General features: G+C 36.7%; 1 protein-coding gene across 2 annotated transcripts in view; it reads right to left on the bottom strand.

The window, feature by feature from the left end:
• Positions 1–19663, bottom strand: part of CFAP299 (cilia and flagella associated protein 299) — a 744166-nt gene that overhangs the window by 48639 nt on the left and 675864 nt on the right. For both annotated transcript variants that reach the window (XM_066386151.1, XM_066386150.1), the window contains one exon: positions 11480–11609. In XM_066386151.1, the coding sequence (XP_066242248.1) occupies positions 11480–11609 (130 nt within the window). The remainder of the gene's footprint in view (positions 1–11479; positions 11610–19663) is intronic.

The raw sequence follows: 19663 nt of genomic DNA, 5'->3' as shown, positions 1-19663 counted from the left end.
GTTGAAGAGGCTTTCTTTTCTCCATTGTGTGTTGTTGGCCCCTTTATCAAAGATTATTTGACCATATATATGTGGTTTTATTTCTGGGCTTTCTATTCTGTTCCATTGGTCTGAGTGTCTATTTTTCTGCCAATACCATGCTGTTTTGATTATCGTGGCCCTATAATATAGTTTAAAGTCAGGTATTGTAATGCCCCCAGCTTCATTCTTTTTCCTTAGGATTGTTTTGGCTATTCGGGGTTTTTTATAGTTCCATATAAATCTGATGATTTTTCGTTCCATTTCTTTAAAAAATCTCATAGGGATTTTGATGGGAATTGCATTAAATTTGTATATTGCTTTGGGTAATATGGCCATTTTGATTATATTTATTCTTCCTATCCAAGAACAAGGAATATTTTTCCATCTCATTGTATCTTTTTCGATTTCCCTTAACAATGCTTTGTAATTTTCATTATATAGGTCCTTTACATTCTTTGTTATGTTTATTCCTAGGTATTTTATTTTTTTTGGTTGCAATCGTGAAGGGGATTATTTTTTTAAGTTCGTTTTCTAATATTTCATTGTTGGCATAGAGAAAGGCTATGGACTTCTGTATGTTAATTTTGTATCCTGCGACCTTACTGTATTGGTTTATTGTTTCTAATAATCTTTTTGTGGAGTCCTTCGGGTTTTCGATGTATAGGATCATATCATCAGCAAAAAGTGATACCTTTACTTCTTCTTTTCCGATGTGGATGCCTTTTATTTCTTTGTCTTGTCTGATTGCTCTGGCCAGAACTTCTAGCACCACGTTAAATAAGAGTGGAGAGAGTGGACAACCCTGTCTTGTTCCTGATTTAAGGTGGAAAGTCCTCAGTTTTACGCCATTTAATATGATGTTGGCTGATGGTTTATCATATATGGCCTTTATCATGTTGAGATATTTTCCTTCTATACCCATTTTGTTGAGAGTCTTAAACATAAAATTGTGTTGTATTTTATCAAAAGCCTTTTCTGCGTCTATTGATAAGATCATGTGGTTTTTGTTCTTTGTTTTGTTGATATGGTGTATTACGTTAACCGTTTTACGTATGTTGAACCATCCTTGAGATTCTGGGATGAATCCCACTTGATCATGATGTATTATTTTTTTAATATGTTGCTGTATTCAGTTTGCCAGTATTTTGTTTAGAATTTTAGCATCTGTATTCATTAGAGATATTGGTCTGTAGTTTTCTTTCTTTGTGCCATCCTTGCCAGGTTTTGGTATGAGGGTTATGTTGGCCTCATAAAATATGTTTGGAAGTATTGCTTCTTCTTCAATTTTTTGGAAGACTTTGAGTGGAATAGGAACCAAGTCTTCTTTGAATGTTTGATAGAATTCACTAGTATAACCGTCTGGGCCTGGACTTTTATTTTTGGGGAGGTTTTTAATAGTTTTTTCTATTTCCTCCCTGCTGATTGGTCTGTTTAGGCTTTCTGCTTCTTCATGACTCAGTCTAGGAAGGTTGTATTGTTCTAGGAATTTATCCATTTCTTCTAGATTGTTGTATTTGGTGGCATATAGTTTTTCATAGTATTCTACAATAATTCTTTGTATATCTATGATGTCTGTGGTGATCTCTCCTCTTTCATTTTGGATTTTATTTATTTGAGTCCTGTGCCTTTTTTCCTTGGTGAGTCTTGCCAAGGGTTTGTCAATTTTGTTGATCTTTTCAAAGAACCAGCTCCTTGTTTTATTGATTTTTTCTATAGTTTTTCTGTTCTCTATTTCATTTATTTCTGCTCTGATTTTTATTATCTCCTTTCTTCAGCTGGTTTTGGGTTGTCTTTGTTCTTCTTTTTCTAGTTCCTTAAGGTGTGAAGTTAAGTGGTTTACTTCGGCTCTCTCTTGTTTGTTCATATAGGCCTGAAGTGATATGAACTTTCCTCTTATTACTGCTTTTGCTGCATCCCAGAGATTCTGATATGTCGTATTTTCATTTTCATTTGTCTGTATATATCTTTTGATCTCTGCGCTTATTTCTTCTTTGACCCATTCATTTTTTAGAAGTATGTTGTTTAGTTTCCACATTTTTGTGGGTTTTTCCCCCTCTTTTTTGCAGTTGAATTCTAGTTTCAAGGCTTTATGATCAGAAAATATGCTTGGTACAATTTCAATTTTTCTAAATTTGCTGATATTGTCTTTGTGGCCCAACATATGGTCAATTCTTGAGAATGTTCCATGTACACTAGAGAAAAATGTATACTCTGTCGCTTTGGGATGAAGTGACCTGTAGATGTCTATCATATCCAGGTGTTCTAGTATTTCGTTTAAGGCCACTATCTCTTTATTGATTCTCTGTTTGGATGACCGATCTAGAGCCATCAGCGGAGTATTGAGGTCTCCAAGTATGATTGTATTTTTGTTAGTTTTTGTTTTAAGGTCAATAAATAGCTGTCTTATATATTTTGGTGCTCTTTGGTTTGGTGCATATATATTAAGGATTGTTATGTCTTCTTGATTCAGTGTCCCCTTAATCATTATGAAATGACCATTTTTGTCTCTGAGTACTTTTTCTGTCTTGTAGTCAGCATTATCAGATATGAGTATTGCTACACCTGCTTTTTTTTGGGTGTTGTTTGCTTGGAGTATTGTTTTCCAGCCTTTCACTTTGAATTTGTTTTTATCCTTGTTGCTTAGATGTGTTTCTTGTAGGCAGCATATAGTTGGATTTTCTTTTTTAATCTATTCTGCTATTCTGTGTCTTTTAATTGGTAAGTTTAATCCATTTACATTTAGTGTAATTATTGACACTTGTGGGTTCCCTACTGCCATTTTATAAATTGCTTTCTGTTAGTTTTGTATCTAGTTTGATTCTTCTCTTTTGTTTTTCTATCATTTGTTTTTGTTTGTTTGTGTTCCATACTTATTTCCTCTGTTGCTACCTTTTTTAAGTCAAGTGTTTTTGTGGTGGTTTTTTCTAGGGTGGTTACCATTAAGTAATGAAAAGGGTACCTACCATATTCATTGTAGTACCCTATCTTATAAGTATTTCTGCACTTCATCGTCCTTTGCTACTGTTAATCTCCATCCTCTCCCCCCTTTTTTTTCTTTGTTGTCACAGTTTAAGTTTGGTTTTATTGTGTTCTTGGTGGAGCTGTTACTTGTGGTGTTGTTTTCTTTTCTTCTTTGAATCTGGTTGGAAAACCCCCTTTAGTATTTCCTGGAGTGGGGGCTTTCTGTTGATAAATTCTCTCATCTTTTCTGAATTTGTGAATGTTTTTATATCTCCTTCATACTTGAAGGATAGCTTTGATGGGTATAGTATTCGTGGCTGAAAGTTCCTCTCTTTCAGGGCTTTAAATATTGGGGTCCACTCTCTTCTAGCTTGTAGAGTTTCTGCTGAGAAATCTGATGCTAATCTAATAGGCCTTCCTTTATATGTTGTACTCTTCTTTTCCCTGGCTGCCTTGAGAATTTTTTCTTTGTCATTGGTTTGTGTCATCTTTATTATGATGTGCCTTGGAGTGGGTTTGTTGGGGTTAAGAAAACTCGGTGTTCTGTTTTCTTCTTGAATTTGAGGCTTTAGTTCTTTCCACAGGCTTGGGAAGTTCTCATCTATTATTTGTTTGAGTATATTCTCCATTCCATTTTCTTTCTCTTCTCCCTCTGATATACCTATTATTCTTATGTTATTCTTTCTGATGGAGTCAGACAATTCCTGTAGGGCTTTCTCGTTTTTTATTATTTTTGAGTCTCTTTCTTCTTCTCTCTGTTGTGCCTCAAGTTGTTTGTCTTCTATTTCACTAATCCTATCTTCAATCTGGGCTGTTCTGCTAGCTAAGCTTGTTACCTCGTTTTTCAGCTCGTGAATTGAGTTTTTCATTTCTGTTTGATTTGTTTTTATAGTTTCAATTTCCTTGGTAATATATTCTTTGTGTTCATTGAGTTGTTTTCTGATCTCCCTATATTGCCTTTCTGTGTTTTCTTGTATATCTCTGAGTATTTTTAGGATTTCTATTTTAAATTCTCTGTCATTTAGCTCCAAGGCTTCCAATATGTTAAGTCTTTTCTCCATAGATTTTTCCACTTCTATTTGTGTTACCTCTCTTTCTTTTGTATCCATAATATTAGATTTCCTCTTTCTTATTGGCATCTGAGGGTGGTCTTGTTGATAGCACTAATTAGAATTAATAAAGAGTAAAAAGTAAAAAAAAAAAAAAAAAAAAAAAAAAAAGGTAAAACACCCCACAGAAAAAAACAGTAATAATTTATTATTTCCCCCTTTTTTTCTTTCTTCTCTTTCCCTCCTCTCCCCTCCTCAGGGAAATATCGTGCCTCTAATGGAGGGCCTGATTTGGGGTGAAGAGTTCAAGGGGCAAAAAAAAGGGGAGTAGGGACCTACTAAATGCAAAAAAAAAAAAAAAAAAAGGAAGAAAATCTTAGACAAGCATAAGATGATTTGCTTGTGAGTGATGGTCAATTAAGAGATATAATGAGAGGGATAAGAGGGAACCAGAAAAAAGGACAAAAAAAAAGGAATAATAAAGAAGAAAAAAATAAAAATGATAAGTAAAAATCTGTTGTATTAAGTGGAGCGAAGACTAAATACAAAGAAGACCTTGGGTTTGGAGGACCGAAAATGCCACAAAAATAAACAAACAAGAAAAAAACAAAAACAAAAGCGAAAAAGAAAAATAAAGCCAAAAAAAAGCCTTGAGTCCCAAATTAACTAATTTGTTCGTGATTGAGGATTAAATGGGATGAAAGTAAAACGAGAAAAGAAAAAACAAATAGAAAGGAAAAAATAAGAAAAAGAGAAAAACGAAGGAAGAAATAAAAACGGAAGAGAAAAAAACAAGATAAAGCAAAACAAAATAAAACAAAAGAGGAGAGAGTGAGAGTTAAGTGTTTTGGAGTATAACCTTAAAGGAGGGTGAGGATGAAGAAGAGAAATAAAATGTAACACTTATGGGTAGTGTAGTTCGAGAAAAGGGAAGCATAAGATGGGCAGAGAATAGAAGGACCGAGGTGGAGGAAATAAAGGCAATAAGATAGAAGAAACAAACAACAACAACAAAAAAAGAATTAGTGGAACAAGTTGTAAAGTCTGTGGATTTTTCTTGATTTTGAGAGGTTAACTTCTTCCTTTTTCTTTTCTCTCCCTCTTCCTGGTCGGTGACTCTGTACCCCAGGCTCTGCCCCTGTGTCACACTTAGGTAGGGATTTGCAGTTGATTGGATTCTATGGCAATGTCATATAATTGGCTTTAGTCTTGCTGGTAGTCAAGGCTTGTTGGCGTTTGCAGGGTCCAACGATGAGAGAGTTTGCTTTCCTGGATTCTCTCTCCTAGTCCCCCCTTCCTGAATTAGCAGCCAGGTGATCCAGCTATAAGGCTGCAACTGCTTCTGCCTGGGGAGTAAGAGGCTCAAAGAGCTGGGAAATCCCCACTCTATCCCCACTCAGTGCAAGGCTTTGGGAAAGGCTCTGGTAGTCAGGGCCTCCAGTGTAATCAGGCGGGGGTGGGAGTCAATTGTTGTCAAGGTGACTGTTCAGCGCCTAGCATTCAGTTGGACCTCTCAACCCAGGCTTTCCACACTTTGTAGCCTGTTTTGGCTGGGAAGAAGAGGCACTAGTCTCTGCTTGCGACTAGTGTAGTATAGATCTTATTATCTGCCAAGTCCTTCTTGTTAGCGTTTATCCCTGAATATGGAGGCTCTATCAATCAGAAGTTGCCCCCACCCCTTTAGCGAGAGGCACTAAAAAATATCACGCCTCTTGTCTTGGATCGCTGAACTGAGAGAGATCGTATCAATTAGAACCGAGGGTGCGCAGATTTCACGGGTTAAGCTAATTTCAGTGATTGGGTCGCAGCTGTGCTCCCGAAGGTATTTCAGGCTGCCTGTGCGTGCCCCTCCCCCAACGCTTGATTGTTAGCTTGAATGGCTGGGTGAGGTGCCCCGCCCACGGAGAGAATCTCCCAAGTAGGGAATACCGCCCTGGGGCCTCTCCCGCTCCCCCCGCTTCTGGCGGCTGGGGTGCACCAGGCGCAGGATGATGGGGCACCCTGGGTGTGCGGGCCAGCAGGGTGCTCTGGGCGCGTGGAATGCCCAGGGTACACGCGCGAATGGGGTGCTCCGGGCACCGGTGGCTGGCGACTCTCACTCGCAGTGCGCGGGCCGCTGGGAACGTTAGCGGTGCTCGCTCTGCAACCGGACCGGGCGCGCCAGCGGCTGCTCGCCACTCCGGAGTGTGGGCGGTGCTCGCTCTGCAACCGAACCGGGCGCGCGCCTGCGGCTGCTCGCGGCAGCTGCTCGCGGCTCCCGAGTGTGTGCTGACTCACCACAGGCGCACTTCCTCGTGGCTTGAATGAACGTCCCTGCGGTAGCTTCCTCCACACCCTCGTCTCTCAGATTCAAATGATAACAGTCCTTTCGCTTTCAGTTTGTGTGGAACTCCGGAATGCTCCGAGGATAAATTTTCCTGTTTCTAGTTGATAAATTTGTTGTGATTTTGGGGAGATCTGTCGGACGCGCTGCTCACGGCGCCATTTCCGTGACATCACTTGACCTCTTTAATTTAACCATTAAAATTTTTCAAAGAGAATACTTGAAGGAAAGGAAAAGGAAAGTTGAACTGTATTGTTCTTACATTTTAGAGTAGTACCCTTGCTATGGATTTATAAGAAGGTGTTTAACTTAGGAAGATCTTCTTTTTTAAATGAGAAGTGGAGATGCTGTGAAACAGATTCCTGCATGCACCCCAACCAGTATCCACTAGCAAGCCCCAACTGGGCGATATTCTGCCTTTGGGGGCTATTGCTCTGTTGCTCAGCAACTGAGCTTTTTTACAACCTGGTAAGGCCATGGGGCCAACTCACTTAAATCATTTGAGCTATGGCTCTGGGAGGAGGAAAGAGAGAGAGAGGAATGGAAAGGGGAGGAGTGGAGAAGCAGATGGTCACTTTTCCTGTGTGCCCTGACCAGGAATCGAACCTGGGACTTCCACATGCCAGGTCAATCCTCTATCACTGAGCCAACCGGCCAGAGCCTATCTTAGGAAGAATTTTAGCCAAAATTATTGAGAAAGATATTGAATATAAAAATATAATTCTTATCATTGTACATTAGTAGTTTTAAAAACTTGACATTTGAACTAATTTCTTGATTCTCTTATAGGTCTATATGAGATGTTAGGTGGATGTGTAATGTAAAAAAGAATCATGGCTCTTTTTTTTTTTTTTTACAGAGACAGAGAAAGAGTCAGGGAGAGGGATAGATAGGGACAGACAGACAGGAATGGAGAGACATGAGAAGCATCACTCATCAGTTTTTTGTCATGACACCTTAGTTGTTCATTGATTGCTTTCTCATATGTGCTTTGACTGCGGGCCATCAGCAGACCGAGTAACCTCTTGCTCAAGCCAGCAAGCTTGGGTCCAAGCTGGTGAGCTTTGCTCACACCAGATGACCCTGCGCTCAAGCTGGCAACCTCAGGGTCTCGAACCTGGGTCCTCCACATCCCAGTCCGATGCTCTATCCACTGCGCCACTGCCTGGTCAGGTGAATCATGGCTCTTTGAAGAAGGTGAATAAGTTAAAAATTATGAAGAAAACATGTTAATTTTATATATAATCATAAAAATTAAAGTATATGTGTTATATTTTGTTTGAGAATGAATGTTTGAGAACATTCATGTTGGAGAAGAGAGTGCTGAATCTCTTAAGAAAGAGATTCCTTTTTATGGCAATTTTCTCAAATTATGATTCAAGAAAAATTTGTAACAGAATCACACTGACTGTGTATAGGCCCACTTGAGTCAAAATATCTGTGAAGTGCGCCTAGGGCTGCAGAGGGACCCTAGAGATCAGAAAAGAACAACAATGATACTCTCACCTTCTAGTTGTGAACATTAAAGCTCAGGGAAGTTAATTTCTCAAGACCATGCTGCTAGTTAATAGTAAAATAAGACTTAGAATTTGGTTTATTGATGTGAAGACCAACTTTCTTCTCCAGTAACTCAGCTATTAATTTTTATCTTTAAAAGGTAAAATTTAGGCCCTGGCCGGTTGGCTCAGCAGTAGAGCGTTGGCCTGGCGTGCAGGGGACCCGGGTTCGATTCCTGGCCAGGGCACATAGGAGAAGCGCCCATTTGCTTCTCCACCCCCACCCCCTCCTTCCTCTCTGTCTCTCTCTTCCCCTCCCACAGCCAAGGCTCCATTGGAGCAAAGATGGCCCAGGCGCTGGGGGTGGCTCCTTGGCCTCTGTCCCAGGCGCTGGAGTGGCTCTGGTCGCCGCAGAGCGATGCCCAGGAGGGGCAGAGCATCACCCTCTGGTGGGCAGAGCGTCACCCCTGGTGGGCGTGCCAGGTGAATCCCGGTCGGGCGCATGCGGGAGTCTGTCTGACTGTCTCTCCCCGGTTCCAGCTTCAGAAAAGTACAAAAAAAAAATTAAATAAAATTTAAAGAAATATAAGTATTTAAATATTATCACTGGTCCCATCCAATAATTATTTATTCTTATCATAATGAAATAAATCATTGTTCTCTCCCTAGAATTTAGAAATACCTTTCTTACAGACTCATGAATCTTTGAGTTATAATCAAAATCTTCCAGAAATAAAGAGGAACATGTTACATTTTATGTATTGTTGACTCAATCTTTGAAATTTTGTGGTTTATTATTTTGAAAGTGAGTGTTTTAAAGTATTTGAATCATGTTCAAATAACAGTTTGCATTCAATAATGATCCATAAAGATCATAAAAACTATAATTTGTGATATACTTTCTTGAAGTATGTAGTATATGCCATAGTTAAAATAGAGCCCTAAAATTATTTAAGTGTGATATCATTCAAAACTTGCCCAAATATTTGTTTCACACACCTTAATGAAGCTATTAATACTTTTATATTTTTTCTTATGTATATAGGTTAGCTTTCTAAAAAGAAGAGACTATGTTAATACTAATTTTTTTCCGTATTTTCCTCAACTGATAACATTTTGACAGCCATTTATGAATTAAAGAGGCATCACTAAAGATAAAGTTTGCTGCCTGACCTGTGGTGGCGCAGTGGATAAAGTGTTGACCTAGAATGCTGAGGTTGCCAGTTCAAAACCCTGGGCTTGCCTGGTCAAGGCATATATGGGAGTTGATGCTTCCTACTCCTCCTCCCTTTCTCTCTCTCTCTCTCTCTCATTCTAACTCTCTCTCCTCTCTAAAATTAATAAATAAAAATTAAAAAAATAGTTAAAAAAAAAGATAAAGTTTGCTGGTAAACTTCCCTGGTGTTTATAAATTTATAATAAATATAGCCCTAAAGATGTTCAAGTTTAGTCATTTTTGTACTGAGAAACATGAGACCAAAAAACAACAACAAAAAAACAAATAAACAGTAATGTTCTTTTGGAGGAGATAGTATTATGTCAGAAATTGCTACCCAAACCCCTCTTCTTCCTTTCTCAGAACTATTTTCAGCTGAATGTACAGCCATCTGAATAAAGATTACATTTACAGTCTTCCATGTAGCTAGATATGACCTTCTGACTAAGCTTTTGCCATGGAATACATGTGGACATTTGTGTGGTAGCTTTTGGGAAATTTCCTTAAAAGGCAGTGAGAGCTTGTCCTTGGTACCCTCTGAGTTCTCTCCATAAATTCTGTTTGGAATGTGGTTGTTTTGGCTGGAGATCTATTTTGCCTCATGAGGATGAGGACCACCCTGGCCCAGATGGCTGTGGAGCTGCCATTCCAACTGTGGTCTGACACTACCTACACTCACACATGAGAAAGAAAGAAGCCTCTTCTGTTTAAGTCACTGTCTTGGGGTTTCTAATATTTGGAGCTGTATTTGATTATGGACAACAAACCACTTCTTGCTACAGAATTTCATTTATCCATTCTTTGAGCACACAGGTAGTAAGCACTTTTTAAGAGCAAGGAACTGTACTAAGTAGACATGAACAAAATATATATATATATTTTTTACAGAGACACAGAGTCAGAGAGAGGGATAGATAGGGACAGACAGACAGGAACAAAGAGAGAGGAGAAACATTAATCATTAGTTTTTTGTTGCAACACCTTAGTTATTTATTGATTGCTTTCTCATATGCGCCTTGACTGTGGGCCTTCAGCAGACCTAGTGACCCCTTGCTTGAGCCAGTGACCTTGGGTCCAAACTGGTGAGCTTTGCTCACACCAGATGAGCCCGTGCTCAAGCTGGCGACCTTGGGGTCTCAAACCCCGGTCCTCTGCATCTCAGTCCGATGCTCTATCCACTGTGTGCTACTACCTGGTCAGGCAAAAATAGTTTATTTTTGATTTTGAATTTCCAAAAAGATTTGGAAAATTTTAGAACCAGATTGTCCTTTCCCTTGGGTCCATCCTCGCCTCTATCCCAAGCACATCCTACAATTTTTGTTTGTTTTCAGTATGAAGAAACATTTTCCTTGACTTTGAATTTTAGACTGATGCCTTCATGTGAATAACATATATTTCAAAAGTTAAAAAAAAAGAAGTCTAAGCAACTCAAGCACATATTACTTTTTTAAAAAAAATTTTATTTATTTATTTATTCATTTCAGAGAGGAGAGGGAGAGAGAGGAGAAACAGAGAGAGAGAAGGGGGGGGGAGGAGCTGGAAGCATCAACTCCCATATGTGCCTTGACTAGGTAAGCCCAGGGTTTCGAACCGGCAACCTCAGCATTTCCAGGTCAACGCTTTATCCACTGTGCTACCACAGGTCAGGCAAGCACATATGACTTTAAGTAAAGTTTTAACTTTTACCCCAAAGTATACAATAAGGAATAAAATTATGATGCAAATGCAGTCTTTGAAATATAAATATTTGTCCTCGAACAAATTCAAACTATTGTGGGATATGTCTATAAAACATTTAAATAAAATGTACTTTCTAAGTTAACACTTAGAAATACACTAAGGACCATACTTTTTTTCAGTGTTAGTGACATATAGAAAGAGATATTAGAATTCTGGGAACATATGTGAGGTAAGAGTCTCTCTTCCCTAAATGACTCATCTCCACATTTAAAGCAAAGAGTACCGGACATCCGCAGTATCAGAGTGAACAAACGCATTGCCTGCTGGCTCCCTGATCTCATTCTGCTGCTATGCATGAAAAGTGTTCTCATTTGTGTGTTCTATTTAAATTCCCCACAAAACCTTTCTTATTTATTTCTGAAAATTTATTAAATTTTGGAGGATTCTTAATGAAAAATAATACATGCTCTAAGTTTCTTTTTTTTAAAATTTCATTTAGAAAATTAAATTTAACAGGGAAACATTGATCAATAAGAGTACATAGGTTTCAGGTAAACATTTCTATAACATTTGAACTATTGATTAGTTTGTATACACATCACCTAAAGTCAAATATCAACATAAGTTCTTCATCTCTAGTGTTAGAAACTGAAGGCTTTCAAATATTTGATAAAATTTTGAATAATGATAGAACTACAATAAAATTTGGAGAAAAATATAAAAACAGACTTACTTTTGGGTCCACATTGAGAATTTTTCGGTCTCTTTTGTATTTGAAAAGCAAGCCTTCTGGATTATCAGCAATCACTTGATAATTGGGAGATGAATTGCAAACAGCAAGATGATTATCCCAGTTGTAAAAGCTATAATATAAATATTCATTAGGAATTTGTATGTATAATACATTAAATTGACACATATATTTCAGAAAATATTTGGAGAAGTTCAGTTTCAAGATAAGTGGGTCAGATCATAGTCTGTATAACCATGTAGATCACATGTACTTAACATTCTTGCAAAAGAGTTTAGACTGGGTTATTCTCAAGTTATTTACATATTTCTCAAATCAGATACATATTTATGGATATCTTGCATGATTTCCTGATTTGGACACTCTAAGATCTAGGGTCCATCCCAGTATTATATTCCTAGGTAATCAAGAAGAAAATCAATGCAATTTAAAGTCACTTTTTCCAGCTCAGACTTTTCATGGTATTAAGAGATGGTTTACCAGAAAGAAAGCCAGGTTAAGTCATATCTTTTCACGCAAAAATTCATTTCTTGCAGGATCTATTTTTCAGTAATATATTTCCCAGGGAGTGAAGAAACAATTTACGTCTAAAGGTTTCCAAAGGCCAGGCATAATGTGATGTATTCTATCACAACCCATGTGAAGTTTTTTCATTTCACAGACAAGGCAAATAGACCAAGGGAGGTCAATTAGCATAGTTAAGGTCCTAAAACCAATATGCCATAAACTATTTTTCAACCTAGATCTGTGTGTTTCAAAGTACACATGTGCTCTTTCTATCATTCAACTTTGCCTGCAGTTTATCCTTTTTGTTGATGATGATCTATAGAAACTTTCATTTTTTCATATTTTGTTTTATACTTACTTGTCAAAAATGAATATAAAACTCTCGTATGAGTTGAAATAATCCTCAATATATTTATTTTACATGTCTCATTCCTATTAACATATTTCTGATATTATACTAATATGTTCAAATGTTAACACATTTCTACTGTCTAATATTACCGTTTCAGACTTGTTTTTCCCTTTATTACTCCCTTTCTTCATTGATGAAATTCTCTCTGAATTATATTGTTTTCTGAGGCATCAGTTTTTGTGCTAGTACCCAAAATTGTAATGTTTACCCTCAAATTCTTTCATACTCAGAAAGGACTGATTACATAGACCAGTGGTTTTCAAACTTTTTACACCTGGGGACCAGTGAAAATAGGAGAATTATTTCGGGGACCAGTAAGGCAGAAATCACTCTGAACATAAGCAAATTCGACTAAGGTCATTGGGTCTAGAATCTTCATACAACATCAGGGTGGTTGACTATTTCATGGACTGGCACAAAATTTCTGGTGGACCAGTCCACAGACCAGTAGTTGAAAAACATAGACATAATCATATATTTATGTCTTTGGAGGGCATATTAGTGACAACTGTTTCTCTATTGTCCCCCCACTACTCTTTCTTTGTTTAAGACAGGAGTATCTGCCCTTTCGGAGGCAGAGTTGGGGAAAGTAGTTTACCAACCATCTTTGTATGTTTAGTTAGTCCTCCCTGAGTGAACAAGAATGACTATCTAATGGCTCTTAAGCCAATGTGCTTATGCACGCAATCTGGGTTCTCGAGTTCAGTTTAATCCATAACAAAGAAGACCATTTGACCTCCATCTCACTGGTTGTTCAGTTAACTGTTTGCTAAATTGGAACAGGGGACATGGGCATGATTATAAACCTTATATATAAGTCTCTCTAAATAATTATTTATGAGATGTATAGATATAAGTAATCTCAGTAAAATGCTTGAGTCACAGCTATGCTTGGAAGTGGCATGATTTATATCACACATTCCTATCTTGTTGCTCAGACCTCAAATTAAAAACCTGTTAAAAGTCCAAGCAGCATGTGTGTGTGTACTCATTATATAAAAAAGTTAATTCGCAGAGCACATGGTAACTTCTACAAAGCAATTTGGATTATTTGTCAATACTTTTGTTCTTCTGGTAGGGATGGGAAACAGATTTTGTTTCAAAAACCAGTTCAATGTCTAATAATTATTAATATTTAATAAAGATGACTAACATTTACTTAATGATTACCATGTGCTGGTAATTATTCTGAGCCTAATAAATCTATTATTTTTTCATTTAATCTTATCATTAATCCCATGAGGTATAAAACTATACATTTTCATTTGTGCAGAGCCCAAGTGATCCTGAAGTGTACTTGTGACTGAAAATGAGAGATAATATATATTTGAGAGGATACTAAAAAGTAGACTTAATGGTTAAAAGACATAGTGATGAGAAAAGTATGAGATTTCTCTCCGACTCTGGATTGGATTCTTTATTGGTTGGATTTATTGGCTGGGATATAAAATATAAGAGAAGGAACAGATTCCAGGAGGTAAGCAGTTAGGGTTCAGTTTTGGACATATTGAAGTCGAAATCCCTGTGAAACATCCAAAACAATGACAGCAAGGATATGTGTGTTGTTTGTTGCTCTATTTCCAATACCTCTTCTAAACCCATGCCTGACACATAGTAGAAAATGAATGCATATTAATTGAATAAATAGATAATGTATGAATTTCTGAATTTTAGAGAATTTATAAGATGAAGAAATAGATCTGGAAGTATCATTGGTGCTTAAATTGAAAAAGAAAGCTGACATAAACAAAAGAGAACATAGAGACATAGATAAAATATGGAAATATCAATTTTACAAGAATGGAGGAGGAATTAGCAAAAAAAAATTGTGATCTAAAGCTTCAAAAACAACCAGGAGAGAGTTCTTTTGTTGTAAAAACTAAAGAGAGGGAGTGTATCAAGAAGAGCACTTTTAAGAAAGAACAGTGCCAAATGCTTCATAAATTAGATAAGGTATAAAAAGAATCCTTAAAAATTTGAACTTGGAAGGATATTATGGGAAAATCAGTTGCAGTGAAGTGGTAGAAACAAAATTCAGATTGTAGAGAATTTAAGGGAAGATGAGAAAAGATGTTGAATAAAAATAAGTCCTTTAAGAATTTATCTGTGAGGAAAACTAGCGCACTAGAGAGGGATATGAAAAATAAAGGACAGTTTTTTAAGATGAAATATTTTTCACTCTATTTTCATTGATGTGTAGAGAAAAATGCAGAGAATACAAAACCCTAGAGGCAGGAGTTGTAAAAATGACTTTGTAATAAAACGTTATATATGAGAAGTTGTACCTAAATCAACAGCACTATGCTATTTCTTTATCTTTGTAGACTAATTATATTTTAGTAAATGCAAATTATTTATTATCATTCTTATTCTATGGATGAAGAATATGAAATTGAGAGAAGATAATACCATTTTTTAGGTTTACATATTTAGTGAGTACTAGAATACAGTTTCAAACCCAGAGTATAAAATATAAAACAAGTACTCTTTTTAAAATTTTTTTATTCAGTGAAAGGAGGTGAGGCAGAGACAGACTCCTGCATGTGCCTCAACTGGAATTCACCTGGCAAACCCACTAGGGAGTGATGCTCTGCCCATCTAGGGTGTTGCCCCATTACTCAGCAACTAAGCTCTTCTTAGTGCCTGATGCAGAGGCCATTGAGCCATCCTCAACACCTGGGGCCAATTAGCTCCAATTAAGTCATGGCTAAAGGAGGGGAAGAGAGAGCGGGAGAGAAGTGAGGGAGGGATGGAGAAGCAGATAAGCACTTCTCCTGTGTGTCCTGACTGAGAATTGAGCTCAGGGCATCCACGTGCTGGGCCAACACTCTACCACTGAACCAACTGGCCAGGGTCACAAATACTCTTTAAAATTTTTTATTTTGTTGTGGTAAGAACACTTAACAGGAGATTGACCCTCTTAACAAAATTTTAACTGTGCAATACATTATTGTTGACTATAGGTACAATGTTGTACAGTAGATCTCTATAACTTATTTATCTTGCTGAACTAAAACTTTATGCCCATTAATTAACTACCCAATTTTTTCTTCCCACAGCCCCAGGTAATCACTTTCTTACATTTTGATTCTATGAATTTAACTATTTTAGATACCTGTAACATTTCCTGTAAGGCACGTCAGTGATGATGAACTCTCTCAGCTTTTCTCTGATTTGGAAAAGTCTTTATCTCTCCTTCATTTTTGAAGGACAGTTTTGCTGGTTATAGTATTCTTGGCTGGGAAGGCTTGTCTTTCAGCACTGTGAATGTATCACTCCATTCTCTTCTGGCCTGCAAGGTTACTTCTAACAATCTGCTTATTGTCTCATAAGTGTGTCCCCTGGGTGTGACGAGTCACTTTTCTCCTTCTTTCAATAGTTTCTTTGTCTTTGATTTTCATCAGTTTGATTTCTTTGTCTTGATGTGAATTTATTTGGATTAATTTAATTGGTGTCCCTTGAACTTCTTGGACCTGGATGTCCATTTCCTGTTTCAGACTTGGGAAGTTTGCAGACATTATTTCTTTGAATAAACTTTTTCATCCTTTATCTCTCTCTTCTGGGAATCCATAATGTGTATATTGGTTCCTTGATGATGTCTCATAGAACCCTTAAATTTTCTTTACTCTTTTTCATTCTGCTTTCTTTTTGTTCCTCTGACTTAGTTCCAGTGACTTACTTTTTTCTTTTTCTTGATCTAGTCTAATATTGAAACCTGCTAGTGAATTTTTAGTTCAATTATCTTGTTCTTTAGCTCCATGATTTCTGTATTGTATTTTTAAATATTTCCTATTTCTTTGTTGACTTTCTCACTTTTATCTTCTTGACCTCAGTGAGCATCTTTATGACAGCAATTTTGAATTCTCTTTCAGGAAAATCACATTACTCTATTTCTTTTGAGTCAGTTCTGGATATTTATCTTATTCCTTTTTTGAGGGGGGATTTTTGCCCAATTCTTGATTTTTCTTGACTCTGCATTGAGGTCTGAACATTAGACAAGGAAGACAACTCTCTCAGTCTTCATAAACTGGCTTCATACAGAAGAACACCTCTAACAATAAGCCTGGCTAGAGACTCTGGGGGCCTCTTCCAACCTTTTCCCTTCTTAGGTAGAAGTAGGCTGCTGTGTTTTTTTCTCTGCTTGCTCTGTGATGAACAGGAGGTAGAATCTATAGTGTCTACCAGCCCACACTGCTGTATCCATTTTCCCCTAAGTGAACAGACTATGCCAGACCCGTCAGAGCTTCAATACTGGCAAGAGAGAAGCCAGTCTTCTGTGGAATACCCTCAGAAATGTTGGGTTCTGGATATGCAAACAAACCCTTTCTTCCCCTTGAGCTAGGGGGTTTCTTTTTTATCATAAGGTGCTGTGCTAGGGATAGGGATTCCAGAAAGAGGTGTCCTAACCCTCTCTACTAGCTTTGGTGAGTCTGGTTTTGCATTTGCCTGGGGTATGCAGGAGTGTTTCAGTTAGTTTTTGGATTTCTCACAGAGGGAATTTGTCTGAAAATTGTTGCCAAATCTGTATGTTTGTAGGGGGAAGGAGGAGCCATAGATTCTTACCTGCTACCTGCTGATATCACCAATACACATGCTCTCCCCCTGCCACACTATTCCTTGATTACTTTTAAGTGGCTAATTGTCAATGCAGACTGGGTTGATGTATAGGTTAATGTAAATTTCAACCTTAATTCCACTCTTTTTAAATCACCTATATCAAATCCTCACTCTAAATGTTGTCATAACTTATAATTCTATTGAATTTTTATTGACTATTATTATTCTTTGTTAGTTCATCTACACTACTGTTCTAGCCTCACTGAGGCCTTGGGTTCCTTGGCTCTCCCTTTTTATACTAATTTACAACAACCATTTCTTTTTAGTTTTTTACTTATTTATGATTCAGAAAATACTTGCCAACAATAATAAATTTCTTGCTCAGTTGACTTTCTTTGTATTGAAAAATACCTGTTCTAGATTGATCCAAATGTTTGACTTCACTGTTCTTGCATATGATCTATGACAACTTTTGCTGAATATAACATACTGTATATTATTTATATAATTCTAAATTCCAAATCTCTAGCCACATTTGGATTCCAGACATTGCAGAGTAATTTTTTTTTGTTTTTAGTTATCTTTCTTTATTATACATTAAATTGTTCCAGTCTCTAATTCCTTCACTTTCTTCCTTACTCTCAGAAAATGATCTGACTTCCTTCATAGAGAAAAAATTGGGAACATGATCAATATCCTGTGCCATCCCTAGCAAATGTATTTATATTGACATATACTCTACTTTCTTCCATTCGACTCAGAGGAATAACAGCCCCTCTTCCTTTCTAAGATAAAAATCATCTCTATTTGTAGTCTGAATCTTATTGCCTCTTTAGTTATTTTCAATAATTATCCAAAGTTTCTCTAAAATTAAAACACTCATCTCACCACAAACCTTTTCCCATAACTAAAAAATATATGAAAATGATTTCAACTAAACAAAGAGCAAAAAGAAAGAGAAAGAACAAAAGAGGAAAGAAGAAAAGAAAGGTAAAAGAAGGGGAAAAGTAGAAGAGGAATAAGAAGAGGAAGGAAAAAAGACAAAAGAGAAGATTTAAAAAATTCCCCCAACTCAGAGTCTCTCCAGGCTTTTATGTTTTTCACTTAATACATATTAAACCCACCTTCTCTATACCAACCTACCCCACTCGCTCCCATCTCAGTTTTCTTGCCTAAGCTGCTGATCCACATCATTTTGCTCAACTGTAATTACATAAATAAACCATAACCTCCTAAATCTCAACATATCAAAAACTAAATTTGTCTTTCTTACTCTCCAAATTTATTTATCCTTGTTGTACTCTCTGTATCAAGAAGTGGCACTCAAGAAATGTTTATTGACTAGATAAATGATATATACCCATCTCTACTACTATTATTTATGATACAGTTGATATATTATTTTTTGTTATTACAGAATTAAAATAAAGAATTAGCAAGAATAATTATTTTAAAGAAAACTAAGAAATATTATCTGGAAGACTGACTTTGGATTTAGACAATCTAAACCCTGATACAATAATTAAATATTTTTTAATCTAAAGTTTAGAGGTTGAAGTATATTTTGAAAAGATTCAGTATAATGCTAATATTCCATGATTGTAAAAGCCTTCTTTGATTCAGTAGGTTCTTACACATTATTTTGATTTACATCTCAGTGTTCACATCTTGAAAATACTTACAGAAAAGTTCAAACATATTGTTATCTACAATACATAGAAAATAAGAGATCGTTTTTATGAAATGATTTAAGGTTTTTAAAACAAAAGAACAATTTTCTATTTTCTCCCTTTGATAAGCATCCTAGAAATTAAATATTTTAGTGCACAGGTATAAGCGTATAGTTATACAACCCGACCAGGTGGTGGCGCAGTGGATAGATTATCGGACTGGGATGCGGAGGACCCAGATTTGAAACCCTAAGGTTGCCAGCTTGAGTGTGCTGTGGGTTCATCTGGTTTGACCAATGTTCACCAGCTGGAGCCCAAGGTTGCTGGCTTGAGCAAGGAGTCACTTGGTCGACTGTAACCCCCTTCCCCCTATCCCCTGGGTCAAGGCATATATGAGAAAGCAATCAATGAACAACAAAGGTGCCCCATTGAAGAATTGATGCTTCTCATTTCTTTCTCTTCCTGTCTGTCTGTCTCTATCTGTCCCTCTCTCTGTTTCTCTCTATCTCTGTCACACACACACACACACACAAACACACACACACAAAAGAGTATACTTATAAACAGTTTATACAAATAAGTTCAAATAAAATGAAATAAATATCTGTAAAGTATGTTCATTAAGTGATAAGGGGGCCTCATTTATGCTTTTGAAAATATGACTGTTTTTCATCTATTTCACATAACTCCTAGTACCAGAGAAAAGATTTGGATGACATCACAGGACAACAGAGCTTTGGATCACTAGGAGAAGAATATTTTAAAGCCATTGTCTCCAGAATACCTTGTTTACCCTAGTTTTACTCAATATTTTCCTTCAAATGGAATGGAAAGGACATATTTATGGAGATTATTAAAGTACAAAAAGACAATGTTATCTATATTTTTTTAAATGCACATAAAATGCATTTAAAGGCAAGCTAAGGTCTTATGGTTAATACAACAAAAACAATGATTATAATAACTGCAGTATTCAGTATATAAAACATAGGGGGGAAAAATGAAACTCCTACCACACAA

Source organism: Saccopteryx leptura, chromosome 5, assembly GCF_036850995.1.
Source record: "Saccopteryx leptura isolate mSacLep1 chromosome 5, mSacLep1_pri_phased_curated, whole genome shotgun sequence".
NCBI classification, from domain to species: domain Eukaryota; kingdom Metazoa; phylum Chordata; class Mammalia; order Chiroptera; family Emballonuridae; genus Saccopteryx; species Saccopteryx leptura.
This window is presented reverse-complemented; position numbering and strand designations above follow the sequence as displayed.